The following is a 12861-nucleotide window of genomic DNA, read 5'->3' on the forward strand; positions in this document are numbered from 1 at the left end:
ATAATAATAATAATAATAATAATAATGCTTAGAAGTTTGAATGAGAAAATAAGGGCGTCCACTTCTCATGCTTTAGTATGCACACCAAATATGCCAGCTTTAAAAAACAATTAACTGGGCACATGTGACAAAGAAGTAAGCATTCGAAGGTAAACACACCAACCAGAACTACAATTATGACTTCAAGGTCAAGCATTGCAGCTAAGGACAGAGCAAATACACAGTACTGCAAAATGTTTCCCACAGAATGGTAAAACAATGCCAATATCACCCTCACAGGACTTTACTAACATTTTTTCCCTGTAACTCTTTATTTAAGATAAAACTGGCTATTTCTAATCTTCTAGGGAGATTAGGACCTAACCCTCTACACGGATGCCACAAGCAATCAGACACAACTAAACTCCGCAGCTAACTGAAGCAACTGAGGCAGAGAAAATATAACACATATTCTCGTTAGGAAAAAACCGGAGTCATTTAAAAGTGAAAGAAAGCATTTCCTTAGCAAATACAAATAAAAACAAGATGCTGTAATTCATCTTCACAATTAAGAATCTTAACATAAAAATTAAAAGCCAATAATTACCATTTATTGCCAATTTAGATGCCAAATAGTGCATTTAGCACTACACAAATTCTCATTAGTCCTTACAACAATTTGTGAGATTTTTATTCCCACTTTATTGATGGGAAACCACAGCTGAGAGTTGAGAAATCTGGTCAAAGGCTGGAGAGATGACTCAGCAGTTAAGAGCACTGACTGCTCTTCTGAAGGTCCTGAGTTCAAATCCCAGCAACCACATGGTGGCTCACAACCATCTGTAATGAGACCTGATGCTCTCTTCTGGTGTGTGTGAAGACAGCTACAGTGTACTTACATATAACAATAAACAAATCTTAAAAAAAAAAAAAAGAAAGAAAGAAATCTGGTCAAATATATGTGTGGTTTGAAGCTGACCCTGCCGGCCTCCAATGTCCCAGCTCTTTACACAGCCTTGAAAAGAAGACCCAGAGTGCCGCCGCCATTGCTGCCACTGCCACCGCCACTGTGCTGAGTTAAACTGTATTGCTGTGAGTTAAACTGTATTAAACTGTATTGCTGTGCCCTCCTTACCTCAGAATCCCAGCAAAAACAGTTAGTTACAATGTTAGAACTATATTGGAACATTCATACCAAATTTTGTGGCTAAATAATGCTGTTAGTAATTAATATTGCATGACACACAAAAAGCAAGTCACATACCAAATTTTCACAAATTCAGGGTGCAGGAAAATGCCAACAATGTTAGTTAGCAATTTAAACAAACTTTGAAAGATTTAAATTACATTGAAAAATGCACATTTATTTATTATCAATATTCTATCATTAAATAACATTTTGATTTATTCACAAGACAAGCATATATTTATGTGAAAAACACTTCCCTAGCAAGAATACTTGGACTCTTCTAATTACTAACTTTTGGTAAGAGAGAACTTTTGAAATCTAGCTGCCATTTACTCTTTGTCTGCTTGGTAAGTTCTTAAACAGTCAGCCATTCCCACCTTAGCATAAATCTATTCAAGTGCTAAGAGAACTAGCAGACAAAATTACCAATATGTGTATTGCCTCTCACTTTAAAAAAGGGTAGGTTACAGAAAGCTTTGCAAGATTGATTAAAGACTGAAAAACTCTCTCTCTCTCTCTCTCTCTCTCTCTCTCTCTCTCTCTCTCTCTCTCTCACACACACACACACACACACACACACACTAGCCCTGTTTAAGAAAAAAAGAAATGCCTTTGTTTTTAAAATAACAATATTGGAAGACTTATTTTTCTAAACAAGTTTTAACATGAAGTCAACCATATTTCTTTTATTTTAGAAAACTTTTAAAAGCTCCATTCTGCTACTTTTCATTATAGAATTTATCTTTTTACTATTAAAACTACATTATAATAAAATGATTTACTCTAGGAATGTCCCCAGACACAAATAAAACAAAAGTGCGCTCACACCGATCAGGAGATCTAAAGTAAAAGTGGACCTGAAGAAGACCCCACTCGCCCGTCTCTCAACACTGCTTCTCTACAATGGAAGCCTGGTGCCCGTGCTCATCAATACTGTTTTGCTTACATTGTTTTTCTTCCTCTGGTGTTCAACAGCATTCTTCAAAGACTCTAACTCATTGCAGAGATCAGTTATTTCTTTCTCTTTTTCTGAAATTCTAAATCAGAATGTGAATATATTTTAGGTAAACAGCATCTAAAATAAACAATAATATAACTTACATATTAGGTAATATTCAGATACCTACATATCAATATTTTTAAAACAAAATGACAACAGCAGGTGATAGTTTTAAAATGTAAGTATTGACCAGCTGTTTGGCAAACAAGAGCCCATCTTATGAAATTCTTAATTTCAAAGGCAATCTCTCAAGCTAGGTGTAGCTCCCAGTTGGTAGAGTGCCTGCCTGGCGTGCCCATGATCTGCCTCCATGCCCCGCGCATGCCCACACAAGGCTCCTAGAATACCAGCACTTGGGCAGCGGAGGTGGAGGCAGACTGCAAGTTCACGGTTATCCTCACCATAGGGACCTCAAGGCAAGCCTGGGTTATAGAAATGTCTAAAAAAGGACTGGGGCTGAGTTCAATACAAAGACAGTCTTTACAAGCATTTATTTTAAGGCAACTAAATTAGTTATGACTATTTCATTCACTGAACCAACAGCATCATACTAAAGCGACCTGGTATTCACTTGTTTTCATCCAATCTTAGGATCTGAGGCTTTGTTTCTTTCCTTGTCCTTTTTAATGCCTTAGTTATTTCCCAGAAATGCAGAAAAAAAAGGCAAAATTTCAAATTTTATTTTGTTATACTTAAGCAGAATGTCCAATCACAAAGAGCTTTCTTAAGACTGCGTATGAAGGATTGCCCAACAACCAACCTGGTCCTTGAGCTTAAAAGCTACCTGTTATATTTTAGAAACGAAGTGCTTCTTCACAGTGCCTTGTTGATGGTGGTGGTGCTGCTATTTTGAAATTGGTCTGATAGATCCATATGGAAAATGTGATTACTAGCAGAGGAGCACTGAGGTATCTTATTCCCAGCTCAGATCCTCCCCGGTGGGTGTCCTAATAGCCTCTTCTCCCTGTTACAGCCCAGTCAGTAAGGCTAAGGACAATGGACTGCCAAGCACCGCGTCACAGTAATGAGTATGATTAACATAGTAATACTACAGTTTAAAATTAAAATTGGTGCTAGAGTGGCATCTCAGTGCTGAAGAGTACCTGCTGTTCTAGCAGATGACACAACATGAGTCCCCAGCACCCAGGTCAGGCCAAGCACAACCCCTTTGACTCACTCCACTTTCAGGGAATACGATATCTGTCCGCTTCTGACCCCAAAGGCGCTAGATGCACATGGTGTGCATACAGACAAGCAGGCGAACACACATCCATATAAACAAAAACAGAGTAACAAGACGAAACCCTCATGGCCTCTGAAGCCACCGTGAGCTTCTTGCAGCAACTGTTTGCACTCTTACTTCTACAGTCAGACTCAAGACTCAGCTACCGCAACAACCAGCTCAGGCCTACCAAACAGCCAGGCAAGAGGCAAGAACATTAGACTTCTGTCATCTGTTGACAGTTGCATTTAGTTGGCATTTAGTATTTTGAAACAAACTATAAGCAGAAATGACTTTTAATTAGTAGCCTCTTCGAGAAATAAGAGGCCAACAAGGAAAAACAATATTTCAGTTTCTTAAAAATATAAAAACTCCAGCCAGGCGGTGGTGGCGCACGCCTGTAATCCCAGCACTGTGGGAGGCAGAGGCAGGCGAATTTCTGAGTGCAAGTCTATACAGAGAAACCTTATCTCGGAAAAAACAAACAAACAAACAAACAAAAACAAAAAAAAACAAAAAAAAAACAAAAAATATATATAAACTCTCTAAAAGAGACCATAACACCAAGTTTTCACAGAAGTGCAGCATCGGGGGAAAGAGCGAGCACAGGCTGGGCTATGCTGCCCTGAGCTTCCCCGAGCTGCCCCACATCAGCTCCATCCCCTCAGTTTCTCAGTGTCTCCGGAAGACAAGAGGAGGAAAGCAAGCCCCAACTGCCCCTCAGTGAAAGCCTGGGAGAGCAGCACACCTCCAGTGGTCACTAGCGAACATAAGCCAGCTCCCCACACGGCCTGCAGCCCAGAGCACACAGACACACCTGCGGTGTTTACAGCAGCACTGTGGCCACATGAAAGTACTTGTCTGAAGGTAACTCAGTATTTAACTCTTTCTAACACAGCAAACTCCGAATCAATGAATTACTTACACTGTTTGTAATTCTTCCTGGGAGGGAAAAGATGCCTATTAAAAGAGTCAAATGTTAGTTCACAGTAAAGATTTCTAGAATGTTAAAAAAAAATTAAATTCTTCTTGGAAATAAGTCAACAAAGTTAAAAAGATATACTCCACTATGTCATCATGTCTGACTTTAATCAAGTACTTTTAATAAAAATATATACAAATTTATAATGTGTAATGAGTAGTAAATCCAATCTTTACCGTCCCTCTATAAAATCTTTACTTAGTAAGAACTTACAAATTCCATACTGTTGAGCATCAAGGTACTTTTCATATTGACTTCTAAAACTATCTAAATAAAATCAACAAATAAATTAAAAGCTGACTTTCTCACATCCAACCAAAAAATGATTTTTTTTATAATATGCAAAGGTATACAGCTTTCACATATAGAATACATAGTACGGTGACTTAGTCAAACTCAATTACCAGGACCTGCTTGCCAACAGGGAGTCTGGATTATTTCTCAAAACCCACTCTGGTCTATCTACCTATCCATGTTCATAAATACGAAGGGTGGGGCTCGGGCATTGCCCAGTGATAGTACACCTGCCTAACATGCACAAGGTCCCTGGGTTCATCCCCAAAATGCAAAAACACATGTATGTCATAGATATATATATCTTCTTAAGCATCATATTTTTGTTTTTAACAAGCAGAAATACCTAATAAAGGGCATATTAATGTTAGTTCATTACTTATAGTACTTATCCTTCCTGTGCATTAGTTTCTTTCCAATTACTGGTGTTTAAAGACATAAGAAAGGCTGTTGAGTTAGATTTAAATAGACCTCTACAAGACATTAGCTGACTTTCTAAGAAAAGCATTCTATAAGATAGGAGAAGCATATGCAAGCATACAAGTGTGTGTGTAACAGAGCTGGAACACTGACCAGGGTACACACTCCCATGTGTATAACAGAGTTGGAACACTAATCAAAGTACCCATGCACATACATGTATATTATAACAGAGCTGGAGTGCTGAGAGAGTACACACACACACACACACACACATGTGCATTATAATGGAGCTGGAACACCTACTGGAATATACAAGCACCCACATTGTAAGAGAGCTGAAACATTGATCAGGGCACATGAGTGCATAATGAAGCTGGAACACAGATCAGAGCAGACACATGTATATCAGCATGTGTGTATGTGTGTATATATTAGAGTTATAACTGTAACTGATCAGAGTATACATGCACACACATGTATATAATAGAGATGGAACCTTAATCAGAAAACTACACCAATGTGTATATAATAAAACCAGAACACTGATCAGAACACATATACACATAGATATGTGTATATAATAAAGCTAGAACATTGATCAGAGCACACATATACACATGATTATTATAACAGAGCTGGAGAACTGATCAGAGCCCACATATGTACATGTACACACACAGTAGAGTTGGAATATTAATCAGAGCACACACATGTATATAAGCAAGCTGGAACATTACTTGCACATATTTTATAAATTATACATTGTTTTATCTTACACATTGCATAATAAATTGCTTTTACCAGAAATTTGCTAAATAAAAGAGCCACTAGTTTACTCTCGGGAACATGCAAATGTGACATGGAAGTGTAAATAGGAAAAGGTAACAGACACACAGAATAGTTACCTACCTGTTGGTGGTTCTGATGACTGAGTTGGGACTTAAATAATTTATTTTCATCTTGTACCTCCTATTTGAACAAAAATTAAACATGAATACCTGGACAGAAGCTATGATTTTTTTCATATAAGTTTTTAAATGTCATACAGTCTAATAATATTCCAAAATAGTAAGCATTATAAAGGCTTGATTAAGCCACATGAAAACATAAATGATAGTAGCTGCATTTAGTTCTAATCCTGACGGGGTATGTGCTGGGACGCCCATGTCTAGCGCAGGTGGCAGGCATCTAACAGGAAAGGTCTCTCAGGCTTTACACTGCAGGGTCTGTGATCAGCTCTTCTGTCGTCTAGTACTATAAACAGCTCCAGAGAGGAGCAGCAACACTCCAGACATCCGCTCCCATTAGTAAATACACACACCCCCTCAGGGCAGAGCCAGTACAGTACTGAAAGACAGCTCATTAACAGGACCTTCCTGGCCTAAGGCTAGAATGATACTCTCAACTCTGCGAGGTAAATTACACGTGAGCCAAAAATATATAAGTAAAAACTGTACTTAAAAAGAAAACAAAAATGTTTTATGATCACAAACTGAGCGTTCTTTATTCCTAAGACATTACAACAGGACCCTGCTTATATCTGAGCAGATAAACAGACTCGGTGTTTTGAAGAGGGGACGGGAAGCAAGGGCAGTCAAACTTCACACAATTACATAAAATAGTGTTAGAAATTAGGTTTTTAAAAAGTTATCACAGAAGAAAAACCGTGGAAGAAAATTAGAAGCGCAGTTAATGTACAAAGGACTTAACATACTAGGAACCCTCTTCCCACAGCCTAAAGCAACAGAAAACAAGCCTTCTCCTTGGGGGATGACATCACGTGAGCACCTTTAGCCAATGTTGGTCAAGAAGGGAAAACAGGATTGTTGGCAAGAATATAAATAAGAAAGAACACACTCAAGGAGCCACTCGGTAGGATCTAACAAGGCTAACTGTAAACGCACTTAAGGGAAAGAGGGAGTGAGGTACAACTACTGCTCGCCCTAGAGCACAAAGACGGCCAGGCTGCATATAGCTACACAGTCGCTGCCCAACCCTTCGGGTCACCATCCTGGGAGTACTTTGAATAGTAACTACATGAAAGGTATGATCTGAGCTTCTCTTTCAACTATTAATAGCTCAGAACACAAAGCAAACTTGTTTAAACCATTAACAAAAAATTTTACTCCTAGGAAAGTAGAAGACAAAAAATATTCAAAATGCATATGTAAAGACAGCCACTAAGAGTATATTTTTTAACTGCAGAACAAACCTAAATACACTAGGTAACTTTATCAGCTGGAATTACTTATATAATACAATAAAGACCATTAAAGGTAGCTGGGCGTGGTGACTCACACCTTTAATTCCATCATTCAAGCTCAGAAGCAGGAGAACCACAAACTTGAGGTTAGTCTGGGTTCAAGGCCAGGCTGAGATAACATAACTAGATACTGTCTCACAAAAACCTCAAAACCATAAGCTACTACTGTAGGTAAAGGACAGAGCATTGTTTGGAGGACATAGGCCTTGGATTTTGTGGATTTGATAAGCACAAAACAAAACTTAGAGAGCAGAGAAAGACTTATGTAAAAAGTGCTAACACTGCAACTTACTGAGCGCCTCTCAGAGGACAGAGGCCACCCGACGCCTGACGCCCACTGCCCACCCCGCAGTGCCTTCACTAAAGGACTATCGCAGCCTAAGGAAAGGCCCATGCTGCACTGATCCCATGCTGCACTGATTCCTTTTACGGAGTTAAGATAGTTCCAATGCAATCAAAAACAGCAACTCCTGCACTAAAGAATTTTAGTAGTCACTTACCTTTAACAGCTCTGATTTCTTAGAAAGATCATTCTCTGTTTCCTTTAATTTAGCTTCTATTCTCTTAATTTCATTGTCCTTTTCTTTCAACCTAGGATTTTAACACAGACCTTACTTTACTAATGTACATGGAAAAGAAAAAACATACTCTGATACGACTCCTAATAAAAAGACAGCACACACACACAAAAAAAAAGCCTATCCACCATTTCTTTCTGTATTCTATCAACTTATAATTTATTTTAAAAAACAGAATTTCTCACGGGGTGATGGTGGAGCATGCCTTTAATCCCAAACCAGCCAAGGCTACGCAGTGAGACCCTGTCTTTAGCTCTTAACTGCTGAGCCATCTCTCTCCAGTCCAAAAGAGCAGTTCTTAAAACAATTATCAACCAATGCTGACGGGCATCCCGGCAAGAAAACCTTCCCTTGAGCCTGTGACACAGCTCATCAGGCAGGCAAGCAGCACTTACTACCAAGCCAGACAACCTCAACTCAAGCCACAGGCCAGCACGGGGGAGAAAACTGATGCCCACAAATCATCCTGTACACAAACACTATGCCTCAAACACTCAACACATACATATACAGAAAATATTAGCCAGGCAGTGGTGGCGCACATCCTTAATCCCAGCACTCAGGAGGCAGAGGCAGGCGGATTTCTGAGTTTGAGGCCAGCCTGGTCTACAGAGTGAGTTCCAGGACAACCAGAGCTACACAGAGGAAAAACAAAAAAACAAAAAAACAACAAAAAAAAAAAGTTCAAAGTAATTCTCAAAAGACTTTTTCCATCTTTACTTTGTGTAGTTTAAGAAAAAAATCAATGTTTTCTGACTATGGTGGTTTGAATATGTTCCACCCAAGAAGTCACACTATTAGTTGTGGCCTTGTTGGAGTGGGTGTGTCACTGGGGGGGTGGGGGGGGAGGGCTTCCTATTCCCCCTCCTCCTAGCTGCCTGGAAAACAGACAGACCTCTCCTAGAGGCCTTCAGATGTAGAACTCTGAGCGCTTCCTCCAACGCCATGTCTGCCTGGAAGCTGCCATGCTCCTGTCATGAGGTCAATGGACTAGACCTCTGAGCTGTAAGCCAGTCCCAGTCAAATGTCTTCCCTTATAGGAGCTGCCTTGGTCACGGTGTCACCTCTCAGCAACACAAACTCTAAATAGACACTGATCATGGTGGCTTGTACCTGTACTCCCAGTAGCTGGAAGGAGGGGGAATAGGTTGAGGGTTAGTGTGAGGCCAACCTGATCTAACTAGTAAGGTGTAAACCAGCCTGGGCAACAAAATGAGACTCTGTTTTACAAAATAACTTTTGCAGAATTAACAACACAGTGTTGTAGTATGAATGCCTGAGGAAACAGATCTCTATGATACTAACTAGCGGTGATACTTTTATTATGCAGCACAGAACTAACTTGAGAAGATCCATATTTCCTATAAGCAAGTATAATTATGATATGTCCATGATTTGTTATGGCTATGATTATCCCTGATTGTATGGAAGTCAATTAATTTCCTATTTATAAAAATTGCATAATTTGGAAAAAAAAAAAGTCTGTACTTGCAGAAAAATCCTGGCAGAAATGGGCAAGTCTTTATGCATTCTAAAGCACTACAGGGGTCTCTGCTTCATCATAAACCATCAGAAACTCTCCTTATCTGTCTCTTGACTATAACTAATACTTAACCATGAAATCAATGGCCTTTTAGAAACACAAAAAATGCATTTAAAGCACATTCCAGTACACTTCATCAAAATGCTAGCTAAAAACATACTTACACACTTTCAAGTTCTTCAACTTGTGGTGTCGAACACACCTAAGAAACAGATTCACCTTTTTAATGTTAACATCAAAACAAATCAGGTGTTACAATACACGTGCAGAACACCCAACCATAAAATAAAAACACAGTTATGTGGCAAATTTAAGATTAAGTTGTTTACTAAAGAATGCAATGCTTTCCTTTCTTCTTTGTCCAGTTTTTTGAAACAGGAGGCCTCAAGCCAAGTGATCCTTCTACTTCAGCATCCCAAAAGAGGAAGTCACAGATGTGAGCCATCACCTGTGGTGAATGAGTTTTCCTTATCAAATGTAACTATTGGCATCTTCCTCTAAAGGACCACAGATTACTATACCAAATAAACAGTTAGGCATAAGCCTGGAGTGCATTTGACAAAGGAAGGAAAAAGAAATGTGTTTATTATTAGCTTGACAAATCTGGCCAGTAAAAATGGTTTGACAGTAATAAAAGTTTACTTACTTAATAGCAATAACTAAACTATGGCACAACAGAATAGCTGAGAACATGTACCGTCTGACTTTCTAGATCATTACACGGAAGGGCAACTGCGTAAGAGGCGCACTGCCGTCCATATATACTGTACCACTGGCCAATTAGGCTGTGCTCCCTCCTGAACACAAGCCTTTACAGATTCACTTTCTTCCTGAACATCCTTAAAGATGTGAACTGATACCCAGGTATCGGGGCAAGGGTTGTTTTGAGCATCCCACCTGTGTGCACCTCTCTCTCTCTGCCAAGTCTCTGTCCCTGTCTTCTAAAGCAGCCTTCATGCTGTTCACCTGCTCTTCCTTGCCTCTTAATCTGACAAGAAAGAAAGAAAACTTTTACATGTTATAAAAAGCAAAAGTACTGAAGACTGTAAAATATCTCAAGTGTTCTTATAGTTCAAGTCCATTTAACTATTGTAAAAATAAGTATTTCAACAAACATTTCAATATAAAGGAATACAGGATTTGAGACACCAGTTAAAGAAAGCCACCTATAAGTGAACAGAGTGGCTAGATTAGTACAGCTCTACCCTTCCCAAGGTCATCCCACTTAGAACATCAGTAAATTCACACAGCTTAGGAAACCGGTTTAGGTGTCAAATGCATAACAGGTTTCAAATGACCATTAAAATAAGCAAGAAGCAACATCTCCTATTATAAAGTATACTCAGAAATGAATCAAAATAAGCATTCTCACACCATCTCCTTCCTACGAAAAAAAACAAAAACAAAAAAAACTAGTAGTTGCTAAAATATAATAAGAACCAAAAGGACTTTTTAAAAATCTAAAATCTTTTGAAACAATTTAGTATTTTCCAGAACACTAAAATCAAATATAAAAAAAAGCCGTAATTTTCACTCAATTTAACTTGTAGGGAAGAGCTATTTCTAGGAAAATAAGACAAATGTTACTTACAGGTTCTGTAGCTCCTGGACTTGAGACGTGACAGACAGCTGAAACACAAACGACAGAGAACACGGTTCACAAGCCTTTCCTCAGCTGTATCAAGCCTCATGTAAATCTTTATAACGTGTACATTTCAAAAGATGAAAGCCCAAGCTAACTGCTCATGCCAAAACAAGATGTATCTGCATTTCCCCTCCTTTTTCCATTGACAGTAAAAGTAACGAGAAGGGGTCAAGGTGAGGAAAATGATTATAAATGGTCTGCACAGGGTGGTATTTCTCCAGGAGAGACCAGGGATCTTCATTCAGTAACTCTCCACACACTCCATGGAGTACCAGGATGCTCTAGCCCAGTCTTCAAGAACATCTGCACTACAGTGGTCTAGTGTCTTCCTTAATTTCCTGTTTATATTTACTTATGATTTTGTATGTCTTAAATGTGTATGTGTGTGCATGTGAATACACACATAAATGTGAAAGGCCAGAAGTCATCACTGTGATTCTAGATGCTTCTGCTATTCCTCACCTTATACTTTGGGACAAAGCCTCTCCTTGAACCTGAAGCTCTCTGATCAGGTTAGCCGGGCTGGCCCATGAGAGAGGCCCTAAGACCACCCCGCATCTACCTCCCTGCTCAGGCCCCCAGCTGCGTGCTGCCATCCTGGCCTTACACAGGAGCTGAACATCTGGACTCTAGCCCTCATGCTGGCACAGTGAGCACTTTCCCTGCTGAGCCATCTCCTCAGCCCTTAGTAAGTCAGAGGCAATCTAGCGTTCCTCCCGCCTCCTCCGTCTGCTCTTTGGGAGGAGCCTCTTCTGAAGAATAAGTCACTAAGCACACTAGCTCCAACCCTGTATAGGGCTTTGATGAGCTGCTGTAATCTTAATCCAATAGATGAACAAATCATCTCTCCTGTACAATCTTGCCATTATAATGAAGACTTGTCAGATTAAATCTCAGTAAAAACCCATCTACCAAATAAAAATGTCTGCTTCTAAGATCTTCAGGAAAACCTTTTTTCTACAGTCAGGGGATGAATACACTCTTTAACAACACATCCTGATCCATGCAGTTTGTGTTCTGTATTTTGCAATTTTTAAACTGATTAAAATAAAACATTAATACAGAAAACTTTTTCTAGAAAAGGGCATAGTAAAAGGTTTAAAAACAAATATTAACAAATATACTTGTAGCAAACTACTAAAGAATTATTTTCTAAGTAACAAGGGAAACAGAAATGTAAAGTAGCTCACAAATAACATACACACCAACTCATCTGGCATGCTGTGGCTCTGGGATTTTTTACCTGGTGAGCCTTTTCAAGCTGGGCATTTCCTATTTCTTCTTTTAGAACCTCTATTTCCTGTTTCAAAGCCTTGACAATGATAAAACAGACAAGATTGGACAATGGAAAACACACTGGGTTGACAAAGAATGTAACATACAAACACATGAAATCAAATGGTTTAACTCAAGTTAACAGCAAGGCCAGACACTGTTCTCGCCTATACCTGAACAGTTTTCTCCTTATTAGCAACTTTGAGAAGTTCAACTTCTAGAAGCTCTTCCACAGACTTGATCTGTCCATCTTTCTCATGGATCCTTAAACAAACAAATCAAGTATTAACCTACTAGAATCACTGAGATCCGCCAACCAGGCATAAAGACAGCAGCACAGGAGAAGCCTCTCCAGCCAAGTCCTGCATTTAAAGTGAGACAGCAGCTCAACTTCACAGACAGTTCAATAAGAATGTAATCAACAACTGCTAAAATCTATGCATACAGGAAGCTGGTGGTATGCTTCAA

At 39.2% G+C, this 12861-nt stretch overlaps 1 protein-coding gene across 24 annotated transcripts in view; it reads right to left on the reverse strand.

Annotated features, from left to right (window-relative positions):
* Ktn1 (kinectin 1) overlaps positions 1–12861 on the reverse strand; it is an 85587-nt gene that overhangs the window by 20919 nt on the left and 51807 nt on the right. For 13 of the 24 annotated variants that reach the window (XM_052191648.1, XM_052191671.1, XM_052191666.1 and 10 more), the window contains exons 23-31: positions 12567–12657; positions 12362–12430; positions 11065–11102; positions 10371–10461; positions 9638–9675; positions 7853–7943; positions 5999–6058; positions 4316–4350; positions 2115–2205 (exon numbers count right to left, since the gene is read on the reverse strand). In XM_052191648.1, the coding sequence (XP_052047608.1) occupies positions 2115–2205; positions 4316–4350; positions 5999–6058; positions 7853–7943; positions 9638–9675; positions 10371–10461; positions 11065–11102; positions 12362–12430; positions 12567–12657 (604 nt within the window). The remainder of the gene's footprint in view (positions 1–2114; positions 2206–4315; positions 4351–5998; positions 6059–7852; positions 7944–9637; positions 9676–10370; positions 10462–11064; positions 11103–12361; positions 12431–12566; positions 12658–12861) is intronic. The other 11 variants (XM_052191668.1, XM_052191672.1, XM_052191669.1 and 8 more) reach the window with 1 other exon arrangement.

The sequence above is a fragment of the Apodemus sylvaticus genome, chromosome 8 (genome assembly GCF_947179515.1).
Source record: "Apodemus sylvaticus chromosome 8, mApoSyl1.1, whole genome shotgun sequence".
NCBI classification, from domain to species: Eukaryota; Metazoa; Chordata; class Mammalia; order Rodentia; family Muridae; genus Apodemus; species Apodemus sylvaticus.